The sequence below is a fragment of the Eubalaena glacialis genome, chromosome 19, assembly GCF_028564815.1.
Source record: "Eubalaena glacialis isolate mEubGla1 chromosome 19, mEubGla1.1.hap2.+ XY, whole genome shotgun sequence".
In the NCBI taxonomy this organism is placed as follows: Eukaryota; Metazoa; Chordata; class Mammalia; order Artiodactyla; family Balaenidae; genus Eubalaena; species Eubalaena glacialis.
In genome coordinates, this window is record NC_083734.1 from 12947387 (window position 1) to 12967277 (window position 19891).

Here is a 19891-nt window from a genome sequence, read left to right on the forward strand (position 1 = left end):
TTAGACATCCTGCAGAGGAACTGGTGCTGTAATGCTGATGGGTATTATTAAAGGTACATTGCTTTCTTAATCAATGGTAACTTTGCTGCTGAATGAATATGAAAAAGGCTTTAATTTTTATGTCGAAAATGCTCTTTTTTCTTAAGTTGGACACGTTGTCTCAGGTAGAAGAAGAGTCTCTGCTAAGAAATGATCTTCGTCCAGCTAACAAACTTGCTAAAGGAAATAGATTATTCATGAGATTTGCTACAAAAGGTAAATGATAATTGGTATTGATTTTTATTTTTAATCGAAGTGATTTTTATTGAGTGACACCTTCTCTTTTGAATCAGAACTTAGGTCAAGTAATCTCAAAGATCCTTCAAACTATAATATTCTGTGCTTATAAAATCAATGACTTGCTGCCTGAGTTGGAATTTCAGACATTGAAAGTGAATATTAGTTATTTGTATACTTTTGTGGTTTCTAGCTAAAGTAAGTTATTTTCTGTTAAAGCTGGTTTGTCCCATGTGCTTTTCCGCCAGTTTATCATCTGAACTATGAAAACTTTAAAATTGTATTTTATGTATCACAGCAATATCTTCTTGGACATTGCTAGTAGTACCATTCAACTCTAATTCTCTAAAGAATTAAAAGCCTCTTAACAATTCGTAAGGCTGTTTACACATAATGATTTTGGTACGCATTAATAATGTGTGTGTGTGTGGGGGGCGGTGGTTTGAGTCCGTTGAGAGTTAATTGGAAATGACACCTCTTCACCCCTGAATACTTCAGTAAATATTTCTGAAGAACAAGGACTTCGTTTTACACACAGTTATCAAAATCAGGGAACTTAGCATTAATACAATACTGTTACCTAACTCGGAGTCCACATTCAGATTGTACCAGCTCCCCACTCTGTATATTAAAACTACCTGGGGGAAAAAAAACTGCCTGGCACACAGTGAGTGCTGTGTAAGTGTTAACAGTTCATGCTGCTGCTGCTGATGACAATGATGATGATTATCAAAGACATTTGGATTATTCTTTATACTACTCCCCCACTGAACTAGGATCCACTCCAGGACTGGGTGTTTAAGTCTGCCATGTCGCCTTAGTCTCCCTGAATATGGAACTACTCCTTTGTTTTCCTTGACTGGGACATTTTTAAAGAGGACAGGCTCATTATTTTATAGGCTGCCCCTTAGTTTGTCTGATGTCTCCTAATTAAATTCGGGTTGTGCGTTTATACCACAGAAGTGACATTGTGTCATTTTCAGTGCATCATATCAGGAGGCACATTGTATTTATTTGTCCCCTTCCTGAGGATGTTAGCTTTTATCACTTGGTTAAGGTAATGTTCGCCAGGTTTCTCCACTATAAAGTTACTCTTTTTCCATTTATAATTTAAAGGTTTGTGGGGAGATGCTTTGAGGTTATGTAAATAGCCTGTTCCTCATCCAACTTCCATGCAATAGCTTTAGATCCATTGATGACTTTTTAACTCTCTCATTTATTAGTTGGCAGTCTGTTGTAAGGAAGAGCTTTCCCTTTTTACCCATTTGTTTATGTATTTACTTATCTTTTTTACTTATATCAGTTTAGATTCATGGAGTTTTATTCAATGGGTTATCATCCATTCTATCATTATTTTGATTCACAAATTATTTTGGATTTGGCCAGTAGAGCCTCTTCAAACTGTGTTCTTTTGACACGCCTTTATGATTCTTTGAGTTCTTTCTTACTTTATGGCGCAATAAAACATCTTGTTTTGCCAGACTCAACTTGTACTTTCCCTGCCCCAGATCTGGAATCAGCCATTTCTCCAGGGAGCTGGTGGGCACGTTTTTTGTAGGGTGCACATTCTGGTTTGTGCCACCAAATTTATCTCTAGCACTGGGTACATTCTCATTGGTGTTCATCTGTTGCGTTCAGTGAGTGCTCAGGGAGCTGTCAAGAGACCTTTATATTATGAAAATATGTGTGCTCACTGACCACCTTTTCTTCCTGTTAACTGTCATTTTAACTTGATAAATGGGGTCTTTTCTTCATTTACTTATTCGAAGGACCATTTGTGTGCATTCTGGATATATGGTGCTGTGCTGTTTTCCTTAAGCCATTTTGAGGAACATCACGGTAAACTGGGAAAAAAATGGTTTGCCAAATATATGGACCTATGTATAATCTGTTTCTTTGCCCCTGATTCTGTGTTATTGGAGTGTTGTCATTCAGAAATGAATATCATCTTTCAGGGGGCAGTGAAAATGCCACCTCTTCTAAAAGCCTTTTTGATTCCTGAACACTGGTGATAACTGATGCTCTCCTATGCTTCTTGGAACCTAGTATATTGTATTGTTGTTAGTGGTATTTTCTCTATGAAGTCAGCTCCCTAACAGCAGCTTAACCTCCCTCATCTCTGAATTTTACTCCACCCCCTCCACAAGGCACTGCGTTAGGAGGCATTCAGAGAGTGAGTGTTTATAGTGCATCTTTCCCTTTTGTTGGCAGATTGTGCTGATCTGATCCCAGCCATGAAAAACATTCTTTTTTTTTTTAAACCCATTCAACATTGTCTTCACACTCACAGGAAATCCTTGGTAACTGTTGTAATTAATTTTTAGATGACAAAAAGGAACTTGGAGCAGCGAGAAGAAGTCAGTATTACATGAAATATGGGAATCCAAATTACGGAGGCATGAAAGGAATTCTTAGTAATTCTTGGTGAGTCCAAAACCTTAAAATACAATAGTTTAAATAGTACGTAAGCTTTTCATAATCCTTCAGTTGGTATTCTGCAGTGGAATGTCAACACCATGTGTGGACATGAAGGAAGACAAGAAGAAAGAATTCAAGATTTTTAACTGTGGTAAATGGTGTGAGAATGCTGACTTTCAGTTTCATGTGAAATATCTCTGTTTCAGCACCTAACATTGTGTCAGGGTGTAGTTGAAATTAACTAGTGGATTTCAAGGCCCTTCCTGTTGGTTTTTGATTATGTGCTTATTTTGGCAATGTTGCAGGAAGCGAAGATACCATTCCCGTCGCATTCAGCGGGATGTGATCAAGAAGAGAGCCCTGATTGGGGACGACGTTGGCTTGACATCCTATAAACACCGACATTCCGGTAGTTGCCTGCTCAACTCTTGGGTAGACACATGTTTGGCTCCTGAAATCATATTTTTATTCTTAATACAGTCTCTTAAGGTTCCAAACTTTATCATCCTCTCTTCCTTGCCCTCACCCTCTGCCAACATATAGGAAAGTAAGTCAAGTCACAATTAATTTGAAATTGCCCATACAAAGAGGTCAAATGATTTTATAAAAGCTGTTCTAACAATAAAGGCAAGATGTAGGAAAAATTAAAACTTTTCTTAGGAATCTAATTTTCCTATTAATATCAAAAGCTGCGTGAAAAAAAATTTAATTGTTTTGTTGGATGAGTTGATTTTATCGTTTCTTTGTCTGATGAAAATAAGCTGCTATGTTTAGCGTTCTGTGCTTATTGGCTTGTGCACGTGAATGCCTCAGTAAAGTGGGATATCATGACTTGAGTTTCATTTTGTTTCTTCCTTCTTTTTTCTCTTTTTCTCTTCCTCTCTCTCCCCCTCCCTACCTCCCCTCCTCCCCTCCTCCCTTCCTCCCTTCCTTTCTTCCTTCCTTTTGGTGCTGATTGTGAAAGAACCATTTTCATTATGTTTTATAAAGATTTGTTTTTATATTGAATCTGATCTGTGAAAATCTTCTATATGCTTTGTAGAACCAGCCAAGTCAGCATACAAACACAGAATAACACGCATACACATTTATCATTGTAATAGGGACAGTGAGAGGTGAAATCTCTACATTTTAATTTAATGTGAATATCCAAACTTGTATATTTGAAATCTGCATGTTAACGCACATACTTTTCTGATACACAGTTAGGCTTTTCCAATTTCAGTTACTTTAAGATATTTTCATTATATAATCTTTATATTCATACTAAAGAAATTAAAAAAACAAATTGCCTCTAATTCTAGCACTCCAAGATTAACAACTGATTTCATTTTACATTTTTCCTTTGTCTCTTTTCACAGTAAATACTGTAATAACTGTTGTGGACATATATTTTATATTCTGCTTCAAGCATTCCACTTACAAGCATTTTTCCATGACCTTTAAAGGTACATTTCATTATTCATGGTGGTTATGTTCTATAAAGTCATCGTGATCATTGAAAACCATTCAGAGACTCTAATCACACCATTTTTGTCAACTGATCAATATATAACCTTGTTTGATCTGTGTTTCTGCTTAAAGACACCTTATTTACTACATACTGTTGATTCATTAACATTGGACTCAAGGCCAGCAGCAGTGTAACTCATGCCCGAACAAAGGTTATCTAACACACGTATTTTCTCCATACGGCACATCACAGCCTTCTTGTGTTTAGGAACACTAGACAGCTTTGGAACTGTGCTCAGAGGCTATTTTAAACAGGGAAATCACCAATAATAGCCACAAAAGTGTTAAAAATTAGCACTCACTGGACTGCAAAAAAGACACTTGTTTACAGTGTGAGAGATGAAACAAAAAGGATGTGGCTTTGTTTGCCCGCAGCTGGGAACATGCATGGCTGGTGCCTCAAATTTTTTGCTGCTCCTATGCATGTCCACAAATGACCACGAAAGTGCCATGGGTTTTGATTCTGGAGTTACCAATAAAATTGGCAAATTCACAAATACAGAATCTGTGAATAATGATGAGGGTCTGTATTTTAGATAACTTTGTAATATTGCATCAGGCTGCTAGTTCATACTTTACCTAGACATTCTTTGTTGCAGGGATCAGAATGGTAACCAGATTAGCACTATTATAGATAATGCCCCAATAAACTCTAAGGATGGGAATCCCATCTTTTAAAAAGGTCACTGACGTAGAATAGAAAATTGGATTTGTTAGTTTTAGGGCTTTTCCTAATGTTTTTTGGTTAAATTCCTTAGGACTAGTGAATGTTCCTGAGGAACCCATTGAAGAGGAGGAAGAGGAGGAGGAGGAAGAGGAGGACCAGGACATGGATGCTGATGACAGGGTGGTGGTGGAGTACCACGAGGAGCTCCCAGCCCTCAAGCAGACCCGGGAGCGGAGCACATCTCGGCGGTCCAGTGCCAGCAGCTCAGACTCGGATGAAATGGACTATGATCTAGAACTGAAAATGATTTCCACTCCTTCACCGAAGAAGAGCATGAAAATGACGATGTATGCTGACGAAGTGGAATCGCAGTTGAAAAATATCAGGTGAAAATAGTTTTTCTTTTTATCAGTGCTAGCTTTTAATTTGATTTGAATACCAATTACTAACTTCTTCTTAATACCTCTTAATTTTATATCCACTTTTATCTTTTCTAATTTCAGTCCTTTGTAGAATTTGAATAAAAGCGTCTGATTTTTCCTCTTAATGTACAAGAGGTGATCCTTGTTATAAAAACTATAGATGATATAGAAAGTGAAGTCACCTGTAATCTCATCCTCTTCTAAGAGAACGACTGTTAGCCATTGGGTGAATTACTTTCCTGCTAGTTTTATGTGTATACATAACACATAGAGAAATTATAAATATATTTGTACAAAAATTAAGTTATATTGTTTTGACATATGCTTTTTCCATTTAATATAGTGTAGACATCTGCTATTTTTTCAACTGTATGTAGTCCATTGTTTGAAAGTGTCATTGTTTATTTAACCAGTCCCTTATTGATGGAGATTTCTGTTTTGTTTTTTTTTCCTTGGCCACGCCATGCGGCTCTCAGGATCTTAGTTCCCCAACCAGGGATCAAACCTGGGCCCTCGGCAGTGAAAGTGCGGTGTCCTAACCACTGGACCGCCAGGGGATTCCCTGGATTTCTGTTTTCTTACTGTTGCACCAACTAGATAAATTCTAGTTACTGCATAAGACAAGGCACGTGTTTTAAAATGTGATGTTGCTAAATTTCCTTCCAAAAAGGTTTTACTCAAATTACCACCTGTTGCCTACATAATTCACCAACCTTAGGTATTATCACTCTGATTTTTGCTATTCATGGACGAAAAAATACAGTTATTTTAATATGTGTTCTTTGATGACCAGTGGAGCTGAGCAGATTCCTGAGGGCAGATCGCGTATGCATGGATCAGAGAGGGCTGGAGGCTGGGGTGCTCTCTAAGAGTTCTTGATGGCGTGTTTGGGAAAAGGGAAGAAAAAACTTTTAAGCTGGCTGGTTTGTATGGCCTTGTTCACATCCTTATTTTTAGTTTTCAGAGAACTTTCCAGTGACAAATGCTGCCAGAATAATGGAACTCGTCCCCTGACGTGGTGGGAGAGGTCTTTGACAGAGGCGTCTGTCCTTTAACGAAAGGGGTTTTAGACTCTGTTGTATCTAGACAACAACCAGCCCTCCAGCCCTCTGCAGGCCTCTACTTAGCGTTTGTCCCAGGAGGAGGGGGCTCGCAGGTACGTGCTCTGCGATAGCTCGCAGATGCCGTGTGTGGAAACCACCCCGGAAGACTCAGGGGCCTGCTCGCCCCAAGCAGCCTCTTTACAGCAGGCTGGTCGTGGCTTTTGTAAGCAAATAATTACTGGTTTATGGTGTTATAAGTGAACGTTGGCCATGTTAGATCGGGTTTCTTAAATTGTGTTTCCAGAGTGTATGAGATTGTTGTATGAGTGTTATCCCACAGTTCAAGTTGGTTTACTGTTCCTCCACCCCCCTTTTTAAAGGAACTCCATGAGGGCAGATACTCTATCTACAAGCAATATAAAAAACCGAATTGGTAACAAATTAACACCTGAGAAATTTGCAGATGTCCGACATTTGTTAGATGAAAAACGTCAACACACACGTCCACGGCCACCTGGCAGCAGTACTAAAACAGGTATTGTTGAGTTGTGTATCTGGGCTTCATTCTGAGTTCCAGAAAGCAAATGCAGACAGGGATAGGTTCTTGGATAAAACACTGTCATTTACGGACCAATTTAGTTGTCCTGATTCATCACTTCTAAATTTTGGGTTAGGCACTGGAACTTTAGGACATGAAATTTAATCAGACTTTTGCAATACTCATTTTCAATATTTTTGTCCCAAACAATTATTTTACTCTGTATGTCATTGGTATACGTTATACATAAGGATAATAGAAATTAAGTCAGGTTGTTGTATAAATGGTTAAGAGTTTGAACTGGTTAGTTTATATGTGCAAACACGCGGCGTATAGTGGGTACTTGGCCATGCCTGCTATGTGCCAGGGCTAGGTGCTGGGAGTGTTAGAAGTCTTTGCAGGGGATGCAAAGTCATCATAGAATTCAGATGGAAAAACATAGGGCACACATTCAGATAATTCCACCTGAAGCAGAATGGAGTAAGTGCTGTGATAGGGCACTGCAAGCAGTGGGCTGTGGGAGCAGAGAGGGGAGGTGGATCTGTTGGGGGAGGATCTGTCGTGGAATGCTTCTCAGAGCACGTGGCTGTGGAGTGAGGCCTTGGACAGGAAATAGGATCTCAGTTGGCAAACCTAATTTTTTTGAGGTGGGAAGCAACCTGATCTTATATCTATTTTAGAAAGGTAACTTGGTGGCGGCGTAGGGTGTGATAGAGAGTTAAGTAAGTAACACGGGCCTGAACTAGATCAGGGACAGTGGAGGCAGAATTGATGACAGTGTCAACCTTGGAGAGGAAGAAGACTCAGCACTGGGAAGTGCGGGAGGAAAGGGAGAGAAGCCAAGAGGCTCAGGCCTGAGGGGCTGAAAGGTGGGGGTGCTGTCCTCAGAGAGCATAGGCAAGGTGGGTGAAAGCCCAGCCCAGGGACTTGCTAATAAATGTGTTTTTGTGGTTGCTGTTATTGTGAGAGGGAGCTCAGGAGGACAGGCAGATTTCTGGGGGGGCGGGGGTTGGAGGAAAAACAAATTTGATTTGGGACATTTTCGCTTGATCCTTTGCTTTTTGTCAGTCTCATTACATCTATTGTTCAACGTAATAGTTTATTGAGAGCTTCTTATATGTTCAGAGATTGCGGCTTCTGTCCTCAGGGAGCTTGCAGTATTTCTTGTAAGCCGAAATGTTCGTAAATTATTTGCTCTGCTTGATTCTACTACAGAAAACACAAAGCAGACAATTCTGCCTCAGAAGTTCCTTTCTGGAGCAGTCAGCTAAGGATTTTTACCCCTGCGAGCCCCTGGGGATTCTCATTTGAATTTTCCCAGAGAATCCAGACTCTGTAGAGGGAAGGCTCTTAGAAGCCTGGTTGTGCTGGGCCCCAAGTCCAGCACATGTCCAAATCTCGGGGAGATTTGGTACCAGGTCCTGCAGAGATCTCAGGTTGACAGTACAGATAGCAAAGCATATGCACGTGGTCACGGTAGTACTTTTTTTCTTTTTCTAGATATACGCCAGCGATTAGGAAAAAGACCACATTCTCCGGAAAAGGCTTTTAGTAGTAACCCAGTCGTTCGGAGAGAGCCCTTTTCTGATGTACATAGTAGGCTAGGTGTTCCCAGGCAAGATGTTAAAGGCCTCTACTCTGATACTCGGGAGAAGAAATCAGGTTGGTAACACTGAAAACTGATGGGGAAGGGAACTGGGTAAGAGCAGAGACAATGGGTGTAGCACAGAAATACTTTGTTAGCAGAAGGCAGGAAATAGCCTATGACAAAAATAAATTATTTTTCCTCTTTCATTATAGTCGTCATCATCATCATCATCATCATAATGGTAACAGTGTGGAAAATTTAGAAAATGGGAAAAAAAACTCACCCCTCATTCTTTCTGTTTAACACAAATACTTTTTAGTTTCATGCTATTCCAGTCTTTGCCCATATACATATACTACTATTTTCGTATAGTATCTTATCGTAGTCATTTTTCCACATTGTTACAGCTTTTATAAATAAAACTTTTAATTGCCTTACAGAGTGGCTATCTTATGAAATTCCATGTATTTCTCTCTTGTTAAATATTAATATGTGAAAAATTAATGGAGAGTGGGCAGAATCTGGAAGTTGACAGTGTAGCAGGCCCATCAGTTTGCAGAATGTTGTGGCTGGGAAGATCTGGGAATGGCCCAGTCCTGGCAGAATGAAGTTGTACATGGACGGGATGGTGAGTCTCACCAGGCAGGGGCAGGTGTAGTATAAGCAGCCTCCCAGGTGATTCTGATGTGCCTAGCACAGGGTAGGGTGGGGTCGGGGGGCACATATCCCTGAGCTGAGAGAATCTCCCGTTGGGTCCAGTTCTCTCAGTCTGCAGGCAGGGGACTGCAGCCAGGGAAAGGAGAGGATCTGCCCAAGGCTGCACCATGGTTGCAGGTGCCACGGACAACCCCCCGCCGCCCCCACCCCCGCCCCCCGCCCCATGCTTCCTGCACGTCAGGTGTTGCCAGTGCCCCTGTTTCTCAGCATCGACTGCCAGAGCTGAAATGCCTTCTCACCCAAACAGGTAGTTTATGGACTCGCTTAGGATCTGCACCCAAGACCAAAGAAAAGAACACGAAGAAAGTGGATCACAGGGCTCCCGGCACAGAGGAAGACGACTCCGAGCTGCAAAGGGCATGGGGGGCTCTGATTAAGGAGAAAGAACAGTCTCGCCAAAAGAAGAGCCGGTTAGATAACTTACCATCTCTCCAGATTGAAGTTAGTCGGGAAAGCAGCTCTGGTTCAGAGGCAGAGTCCTGATGCCCTTGGGGCCCAAGGCGGCTGCCCTAAAGCCTGACATTCTTGTGCAGGGTGGGGTGCACAGTAGGAACCCCCCGTGCGGGAGTTGGCGCCCCTCCTGTTCTTGCTCACGCAGTCACCCTCCGCTCTTGCTACTTCAGCAAGACATCTTACGAATGTGACATGTTTTGAAGGGCATCTATCTAATCTTTTGCTGCAGAGTTATAGTTCTGGGCCCTCAGTTCTTTTCCCACCACCCCACAAGCTTTACCCTTTGAGGAAAAGGCAGCCCTCCAGATTTTGTAGACGTTTTTCTTAATATTTTTAACATTGTGTCTTTTGAAAGAAATGTTTTACACAGTTCATCCAAAGAGCAGAGGACTGAACTTCTCACTATTGCCTTGGCCCTGACAGCTGTTACCAGCACCCTTTTCCCAAGAAAAGTCAATTCCCAGGTGCTTATTGGACAGCCTTCGAGGGGGAAGATGAGGGAAGCTGCCAGCTCACCCTTCCAGGATCCTAGTGTGGGGGCCGAATCTCATGGACCTGACCTCAGAGGTGCACCCGTGCCGCCCAGGTAGATAAGAGCCGCAGCGTCGATCGCCCTTCGTTCCTCCCTGGGGATTTCTGTTAGGGGGCCTTGTTAGTGATCAGCTTGAAGTGAAGATCAAGTTCAGTGCTGTGGGATTTTTAGGAACAAAAAACTGTGACTTTGGGATTTGGGGTGGATTTTTGTGCTAGGGGTGGGGTCATGGGTTAATGTTGAACAATTTTTAAGTCTGTATTATGTTTGAAAAATATTAATGATTTAAAAGTTAAAATTTTTAATTTTTATATGTGAAAATACTTCCTGTTGGCTACGAGGGAAGCTCAAGTGGTGTCTTCTTATGTGCTGTTAAATATATATTATATACTTTGGAAGAAGGCAAAGAGGGGAGCCTCATTATTTTTAAATGATCCTAAGTGTATAGTCTGTCTGTTGTACATAGAGTTTAACTTGCTTTTTGGCCGCTGTAGGGAAAAATACCCATCCACCTGAGATGGGAACCTGTCATTTATAATCACTTCAGAAGTGATACACTGTTATTTATTCTTTCTGTCTCCAAGTTCTGGCACTTGGAGACTTCTTCAAAACTGGCAAATAAGATAATAGTTATAGAAATTTTAGTTCATTTATTTCTAAACTCCTTTCAGTTTATTTTACCATGAGAAGGTGGTAGATTATTTTGTCTTCCTGTCTGATTTTTATTTTGAAGTATTTAGTGTTGTATTCCTCTGCAGGCTTAAAAATAGTGTTTTACTTCAATTCAGTAGAGCTTAGGAGTTAAAGAGAATAAAGCCTGTGTTGCTTGTGTGATGTCACAACCCCTCACCTGTCTGGAATGTTCAGCACCCAGTGCAGCTCAGGGTTCTAGAGATCTTTGCTCGTGCCTGAGCTAATGGTCACATGATTAGTTGATTGCAGTGTGGTGCGATGGAGGGCGGAACGAACGCTTTGTTTAATAAAGAAAGGCGGGGAGACTTGAGAGTTGCAACAAGAACTGTGTTGTCCATATTTTGTTGGTTAACCTGCTTTTTCCCTCCCTGTAGAAAGATGAGAGCATGTAACCATGATATGTTTCAGCTTCCTAGTGGGATTCTAGGAAAGAGCTGGTTCGGGTTTCTCTGCCAGTTGAGACCTAAGGTTTCTGAGGTTTCTCAGCTCTTTGCCCATGAAGCACACAGCTGAGAACCAGGTTCTTGAGGAGGGGCCAGGGTCTGGGCGGTTGGTCAAGTGAGAAGTGCAGGGGCTGTAGAGTCAGAGACGCTGACCCCTGGCTCTGCTCCGTGGGCCTGGGCCTCAGTTTCCCCTTCTAGCAAATGAATGGGCTGGTACCAGAGCTGCTGGCTTCGTTGGTGCGTCTTAATGGTGTTTTGCTGTGTCAGAGCGGTGGCTGCAGCGGGCTGGCCAGCACCAGTGTCTGCGGCAGGTGCAGGGAGGGTCAAGGAGACAACTGAGGGTGTGCATGAGGTTGTGGACGGGACTACCCCCACCCCATTCCAGTCTCTGGGCCCCTAGTGAGACAAAGAGGTCCCCGTGGTCAGGGTCCCCACTGACATGCTCTCTGCAGTGTTCAGAAAACTCCCCTTCTCAGACTTTCCCTTGTGTTTCCCAGTCATGACCCTTTCCCACCAGTAGTTCAGGCCCACTTGTCCCATGGCCTTTCAGCCCTCACCAGTCTTCTGCTAGGGATCAAGGAAGACTTTCAGGAAGGGCGGTGGTGTGTAGTTAAAACTGACGTGACCAAGAAAAATGCCTACTTCAGCAGGCTTGCAGTTCTCACAAACACGCAGAGCCCAGAAAATTACCTTTAAAGACGTTAAGTTTTATTTCCCAAAGTTACTGGCCTTAGCCTCTCACTCGCCAGCCCACTCAAGCACTCAGATCTTGCAGCATCTTACGAGTGCTCTGGAAGCCCAGGCCCTTTCTTGGGAGTTGGGGAGCAAAGATGGACAGTCGGTTTAGTCTTTACACATATGAGATTTTAGATACGTTTTTGCTGCTTGATAATACTTACAGATACCTCATTTCTGTTTTCCACTCTCCGCCTTGGGAGAGGTGCCAACTACCCAGGAGAGCTTGTGGAGCCCAGCACACAATGGAACCTCTCCTCCCCTGGCCTCCTCTAGCCTGACCCCATGAGTCCCTCGCCTTAGGTCAGAAACTGTCTTCTCCCACTCCATCCCCGCAGCAGCCTCTTTACTGGTTCCTCTCCCCTGTCTCTCCCTCTCCATTCTGCACACTGCAGCTGGGATGAACTTTCGGTGTTGTTAGCAGCTTTATTGAGATATAATTTACATAGCATACAGTTCACGCATTTAAAGTGTACACTTCAGTGGCTTTTAGTATATTCACAGAGTTGTGCATCCATTGCCATAATCAATGTTAGAATATTTTCATCATCAAAAAGAAACCCTGTACCCATTCACAGTACCCCATTCCTTCTTCCCCACTGGCAACCACTAACTACTTTTTGTCTCTATGGATTTATCTATTCTGAACATTTCATATAAATGGGAATGATACACTTTGTGGCTGTTTGTGACTGGTTTCTTTAACTAAACATATTTTCGAGGTTCATCCATGTTGTAATATATATCAGTACTTCATTTCTTTTTATTGCTGAGTAATGTCCCATCGTGTGGATATACCATATTTTGTTTATCCATTCATCAGTTGATGGACCGGTGGGTTTCTACTTTTTGGCTGTTATGAATAATGCTGCTGTGAAAATTCATGTACAAGTTTTTACATGGACGTATGTTTTCATTACTCTTGGGTTATATACCTAGGAGTGGAATTGCTGGGTCCTCTGGTATCTCTATCTTTAACCTTTTGAAGAGCTGCCAGACTGTTTTTCCAAGTGGCTGCATCATTTTCCATTCCCCCCAGCAACGTTATGAGGGTTCCAATTTTTCCACATCTTTGTCAAGACTTGTTATTTTTTGATGTGAATTGGTATCTCATTATGGTTTTGATTTGCATTTCCTTGATGACTAATGATGTTGGGCATCTTTTCATGTGCTTCAGGATGAACATCCTTAAGAAGGTTATTCCTATTACTCCTCTGCCTAAAAGCATCACCATTGCCGATGGGATAAATTCTGAACTCCTTTGATAGCTCACAAGGCTGGTCAAGATCTAGCCTCTGGCAGTATCTCTAGCCTCTTCTCCCCATCCTCCCCTACTTTCTGCTTACTGGTTTCCTGGAGGCATCTTGATCTCACCAGCCTCCCAGCCTTTGCTCAGTGCTGTTCCTCCCCCCAGTGACACACCCCGCTGGTCCTCTCCTCATCCCACCTCAGCTTTGCCTTCTCCTCTCCCTCATCCTCAAGGACTTATAAACCTCTCCAGGAAGCTACCTGCAACTTCCAGAGCCAGGTTATTGGCCCTGTTATGTGTCCCGTGGTACTGCCACGAAGGAGTCTTGTTACATTCCAGGGTTAGGTTATAAAGTCATGCCTAGGATAAAACTTGAGTGTAATCAAAACTCCTTTCGGACACCCTGAGGAAGGCGCCATGTTGAAGACCATTATCGCGAGGTGCAGTGCGGCTGGTTCCTGCCTGTGCGGGAATAGGTCACAGTCTCTTTAGCTGAGCACCAGGAGAAGTGGTTAGCATGCAAATAGGGCCGTGTTATGCAAGCAACACTTATTTGTAGGTGTTAGACTCACACCGAGGCGAGCAGTTCGCTTTTGAAGAGGCTCTTGGGAACCGAGACAGGCCACAGGAGCAGCAGGGGCACAGGCTCACCTCAGGCCCTCCCGCCTGTCTGCTCGGGGAGCGGAGGGGCAGATGGAATGGCCCAGATGGCTTAAAATTGTTTTCCTTGTCTTTTTTCTTTTTCCTAACTTTTTCAGACCAATACCGTTATGTTTGCCTAAGTGAAATATGTATGTAATGCCAAATCTCTGTACCCCCTCAAGCCAGCACACCGGTACACTGGATCGCAGTTCCCTCTTCCTACTTTGTCTTTTTGTTAGACTGTGAGCTCCGTGAGAGCAGGGCCACATCTGGCTTGGTCATGGGGTTCCCCAGTCCGAGTGCCGTGCCTGGCACCTGGCAGATCCCCTATACACATAGCTGGATGTGTAAATTCCCCAGCTGCCGGAACAGCGCCATTCTCTGAAGCCCCGGCATCCTCCTACAGGCTAGTCCTCGTGGTTCTGCCTTGTACACACAACACTTTATTTTCATGTTTTGTTTTCCCTGCTAGCAGCCCCTGTGAGCAGGCTTCTTCATGTTGTTATCTCTGTTCCTCCTACCAGGCCAGTCCAGAGTAAATGGTGCCTAAAAAGTGTTTGGCAAATGAATGAATTGTGGGAACCCAACCCAGCTCTGGCACCTTTGTCTGCAGGCTAGTCTGCTTCTAGCGGAGACTACCCGATTCAAAAAAGAGGAAGGTTGTTCACAAGTGCATAAGTTGCACTTGCATAAGAAAGAATCTCATCAAGTAGACCTCCATGAAATTCAAATTTTGATGATCTGGCTATATCTGAGCTGAAGCTTACCTGGCTTTATAAAGAATTTGCTAGAGAGTCATGTAGATAATCCAGAATATTTTTTAGAAAGCATTCATCTGCACCCAGGAGACCAAGAAAGGAAGCCGGCGGATGGATCAGAGGCCCCAAAGAGAGACTGCTGGGCCGATTCTTAGCATCTGATCCAATTGGTGAGGAAGTGACAGCAGCCCAAAGAAGACACAAAGAAACAGGACTCGTTCCTGGCAGCAGCTCTTTTGCCTAAAGTAGGCTTCCCGCTGTCATGCGGAGCAGTTTTAAAGTTGTGGTGAAATGCTAACAGGCAATTTGGATTAAAGTTAACAGCAAATGACGGCTTCACAGATTAATTAATTGCTGCACAAATAAGTTGATGTACAAGTATTTGCTTTTAAATCTTACACAATAAGAAGTAAATTAGAAGTCAAACCATTTTTTTCTTTGAAGAACTAAAAGGACAGAATGTCTTTGATCATCTTGAGAACAGCATACTGGCTTCAAGGCAGACTGTTGTTGTGTAGTCTGACCAATAATAATGTAGAACTTTTCTTACATGTTTATAAAATAAATCTTAGAAGAAAAATAATACTGTAGCCTTTTTTAAAAAAATGAAATTCTATGAACGTTTCACAGAACTTGGATGTTCCTGGGAGCGGTTAGGGAAATGCTGGCTCAAAAGCGTATTTCTAATAGTTGTGAGGCATTGCAGTGGGCTTTTGCTCTGCTATAAATACAACTCTAGGGTATGGGTGGTCTTTAACCCACCAAAGTCAGCACCCGGCACCCGGGGTTCTTAGCTGGTTTTGTTGGAGCAACTCCAGAGGCCCCCTCTGGATGACAGAGTCTTCAGTTGTTGAGATTTTGTGTTACCTCAGACTGTGTCACCCCTGCCTCGGGACCATTGTTGGTTAGAGCAAGAGACCACACCATCGACAGGAGGAGAGGTGACGAGGCCTTCCCGTCCCTTCCTGGGGCTATCATGTGTTTAATGCGTCACCTCTTCTCAGTGGCAGGAGTTCCTCAGAGGGCCCGTGAGCAGGAGACGGCACTTTTTTGCTCAGGTAGAATGTCTTTTGTGGGGAGGTCAAATGGGGTGACGCCTGGGGCTGGGCCCGGAGCCTTGGGGATTCGTTTCATCTCATCTGCAGACTTGAAAAAAAACCCAAGCGAGTCCCTTCGCTTCTTGGGACCTCAGTGTCCCTGCCTGTCAGATGAAGGGCTCAAGTGGGATGACCTCCAGGTTTCCTTCTAGTGCTAATGTGAGTTCTAGGATCTTTGCTGAGCTTTCCCAAGGAGCATCAGGAGTGTAAGTTGGATGGGAAGGAGTTGGGGGCAAGCAAGAGGCCTAAGCCCTTGCACCCTTGGTTCCATGAGCCAGTGCAACACCCCCTCCCCAGCCCTGCGTTATGAAGGGAGAAGGAGATCCTCTCCCTTGCTCCCTTCCCCCCTCGGCCCCCCTTCCCCAGTGCACACGCACCATTCTGTGTTTCACTTGGGAGATTTTTTAGGAGGTAGCCCAGTGTCTTAATCAGCTCAGCTGCTCTAACAAAATGCCGTGGACTGGGTGGCTTAAATAACAGAAGTTTATTTTCTCACGGTCTAAAGGTCGAAGTCCAGGATCAGGGTGCTAGGAGTTGGGTTCGCACGAGGCCTCTCTTCTTGGCTTGCAGACAGCATCTCACTGTGTGCTCACATGGCCTTTCCTTGGTGTGTGCGCTTGGAGAGAGAGATGTCTCTTCCTCTTCTCAAGCCACCAAGCCTATTGGATTAGGGCCCTACCTTTTTTTTTTTTTTTTAATTTTATTTATTTTTGGCTGCCTTGGGTCTTCGTTGCTGTGCGCGGGCTTTCTGTAGTTGCGGTGAGCGGGGGCTACTCTTCGTTGCGGTGCACAGGCTTCTCATTGCGGTGGCTTCTCTCGTTGCAGAGCATGGGCTCTAGGTGCATGGCTTCAGTAGTTGTGGCACGCGGGCTCAGTAGTCGTGGCTCGCGGGCTCTAGAGCGCAGGCTCCGTAGTTGTGGCGCACGGGCTTAGTTGCTCCATGGCATGTGGGTTCTTCCCCGACCAGGGCTTGAACCTGTGTCCCCTGCACTGGCAGACAGATTCTTAATCAGTGCGCCACCAGGGAAGTCCTGGGCCCTACCTTTTTGATCTTAATTATCTCCTAAAGGCTCTATCTCCAAATGTAGTCACATTGGGGGTTATGGCGCCAACATATGAATTTGGGGAGGGGGACACAGTTCAGTCCATGGCACCCAGTAATGCAAGGGTCCCAGTATGTGTTTGTGGAATGAGGTCACTGCTTTTTAAAAGCTCACAGACTGGGAGGGATTTTGATCCATGGGTCTGAAGGCAGTAGGGTTTGTAGTTCAGAGTCCTGGTTCTGGAGGAAACAGACCCATTTGAGTCCACCTCGGCCACTTACTAGCCATATGGCCTTGGGCAAATTACTTAACCTCTACCTCTGAGCCAGCATCCTCATCTGCAAAATCGGGATAACCGAGTATGGTGGCTGTGAGGATCAGATGAGGGCTTGCGTGGAAGGCCCTTGGCACTGAGTCTGCGTCCCCTCCTGACGCTCAGTCAATGGGAGTGATTACGACTGCTTTTCAGTCTTCCCGGTGCCCCTTTGCCAGCTCTGTCCTCCGCTGCAGTCCCGTGTCTAGTCTCAGTAACATCCTCACTCTTCCAAATGCCCTCCTCCCAGCCTCCTAGGACTCAGAAGGCAAGTGGGTAATTAGCAATGTTTCCTGTGTCTGGGGGCGATGAGGCAGGCCTGTGGGGACAGCCCCCATCCCCTGGTGAGTTGTGCTGTCCACTCACTCTCCAGACAAAGCAGTTAGTCCTTTTAGCTCAGGCTGAACGTGTGTCCTCCATCCCCTAACTTTTAAAACTTTTTATGGTGAAATAATTGAACAATTACAGAATAGTTTCGAGGGTAGAACAAAGAACATTTTGCCACATTTCACTATTCATTCTTTTCTTCCTCCCCTCCCTCCCCCCTCACCCCCTTGTCCCCCACCAACCACGAACTGTTTGAGAGTTATTTGCATACATCGCGTCCCTTTACTCCCTAAATGTAATACTTTAGTGTACATTTTCTAAGAACAAGGGCATTCTCTCATATGACCAGAGTATTGTTATCAAATTCAGGAAATGTATAATTTTAATCAGTACAGTAATACCTAATCCGTGGTTCATGCTTCAATTTTGCCAACTGTCGCAATAATGTTTTTTTCTGGTCCAGGATACAATCCAGGATCACACACTACAGTTAATATCCTGTCTTTAGTCTCTTATAATGTGGAGCAATTCTTTTGCCTTTCTTTGCCTTTTATGATATTGACGTTTTTGAAGTGTTCAGTCCGGTTATGTTGTAGAATTCCCTCAAGTTGGTCCCTTAACATTTGTTTAGAGTAAAATGAGTTAAGAAGCCATTTTCACATTGCTTTTGGATGTAGCTACTGAAATGCCCAGCCTTGCATTAGGCTCTGTGAACCGGGAGGATTATATAGCCTGGCTCTGACTTGGGACCTTAAGTCTGGGTTTGTGGGGACAGCAGTTACTGTCAGAAGGGCTTGAAGGGCCCCTGCGTGCTCGTGATCAGGGGTCTGCTGTGCTGGCACCAACAAGCTTGGAAAATACATCTCGGATGGATGCAGGATGAGTCAGCCTTCTGGAAGTCTCCAAAGATGCAGAAAATGGCCCTGCACCTGTTCCAGCATCCACTCATCAACTTTGCCCGGCCTCCAGAGATGTCCTAAAGTTCACACTCCAAACTAAAGTCCTGTTTTCTCTCAGAAACCTCCAGCAGGCTGCAGTCGTGGGTTCCAACCTGTCCCTACTGCTGCCCTGCTCTGCGGCCTGGGTCTGTTCTCTCCCGCTCTGGGCCAGTGGTGGGAGGGGAGCCCCTCCTTGCTCTGCCAAGTGCCCCTGGCACTGGGAACAGGGAGGGAAAGAGTCACTGAGCCCTGAGTGTGGGAAGACAACCAGCACCCTGGCCTATGACGAGGTTAAGCCAACTTCGGATGATCTTCGTTGTGCTCTGGCAGACGACTCATCAGACCCGGAGCTTTGCTTTCTCATCTGTTTAACTTCTCTGTTGGAAGGTATATACTGTGAAAAACAGTGAACCGTAATCTCTATTCTAACAACCGTGTAACATCAGGGAACTATCGTGCTAGTTGGAGGTATTTTGTCAGACCAAAGCAAACAATGCAAGAATGTTATAAGTGACATCAGTCTTTACAGAACTTTGGCCAAGCAGGCTTTCACTGTGAGAAACAAGATAAAATTGATTTTCATCTAGTCATTAAGTCAACACCATTGTCTGCTGTGTTTTAACACTTATATTAACACTTCAAAGTGCTCTCCCTGGAGATGCAGACATTCATGTGAGAGAGACACAGAGTCCCCTGCCTTTTTGCTTGTAAATTAATTAATATTAAATAAAATTGGAAATTCAGTTCCTCAGTGACTGGTGACATTTCAAGGGCTCAGTAGCCACGTGTGGCTAGGGGCTCCCATGTTGGGCCGTGCGGCTCTAGACCCTCATCGCCGAGTTCTGTTGGACAGCGCAGCTCTGCACGGCCAACAGTCTGGGAAGCAGAGGGGCGGGAGAGAATTCCTTCTGCGACAGACGTGGTCACACAGGGAAAGTTGGACAGATCGTGAAGTTGGCATTTAAATATGACTGCAGGCCGTTGGCAGTGTGTCCTCTGGGCTGCTGGGTTGGATCAAAGGTGTGCTGAAAGATGCATGGAGTTTCACTTCTTCCGTTGTTCTGGTATCCCAGAGCTCTGTTAGGTTAGTTCCACATCATGGGCTGTAGTCAGGTGTTAAAGAGAATGCAGCCAAAGCTGCACTGAGGCAGCGATTCAGGCAGCGCGTGGGTCTTCCCACTCACCTGACCCTCCGCAGTCTCAGGGCCTCGCATGCACAGGCGGAGTGCCGGAGCCCCGAGCTGTGAGGGTGCTTTCTGTAGGAAGGACCCTGGGCCGGGCGCTGGGGTGAGGTGTGTAGTGGCGGGTTCCGGGGCAGGGCATGGGGCTGGGAGCCACCCACGTGGGTGATAAACAACGGCTGGATTAATACTGCTCCTGCACCTCACACATCTGCTGAGATCATCCAGCCCTGTTCCCAGGCCAAACCTCGGCTCACTGTTCCACCAAAGCGTGGGTGATGGGGCAGGGCTGGCAGGTGTCTCTAA

At 44.3% G+C, this 19891-nt stretch overlaps 1 protein-coding gene across 2 annotated transcripts in view; it reads left to right on the top strand.

Moving 5' to 3' along the window:
• Nucleotides 1–12814, top strand: part of NCBP3 (nuclear cap binding subunit 3) — a 28791-nt gene extending 15977 nt beyond the window's left edge. The window contains exons 7-14 of one of the 2 annotated variants that reach the window (XM_061176462.1): nt 147–255; nt 2601–2700; nt 3000–3103; nt 4965–5259; nt 6719–6873; nt 8377–8538; nt 9429–9591; nt 10058–12814. In XM_061176462.1, coding sequence (XP_061032445.1) covers nt 147–255; nt 2601–2700; nt 3000–3103; nt 4965–5259; nt 6719–6873; nt 8377–8538; nt 9429–9591; nt 10058–10166 — 1197 coding nt within the window. In that variant the 3' untranslated portion in view covers nt 10167–12814. The remainder of the gene's footprint in view (nt 1–146; nt 256–2600; nt 2701–2999; nt 3104–4964; nt 5260–6718; nt 6874–8376; nt 8539–9428; nt 9592–10057) is intronic. The other variant, XM_061176463.1, reaches the window with a different exon arrangement.
• Nucleotides 12815–19891: the final 7077 nt, after the last annotated feature.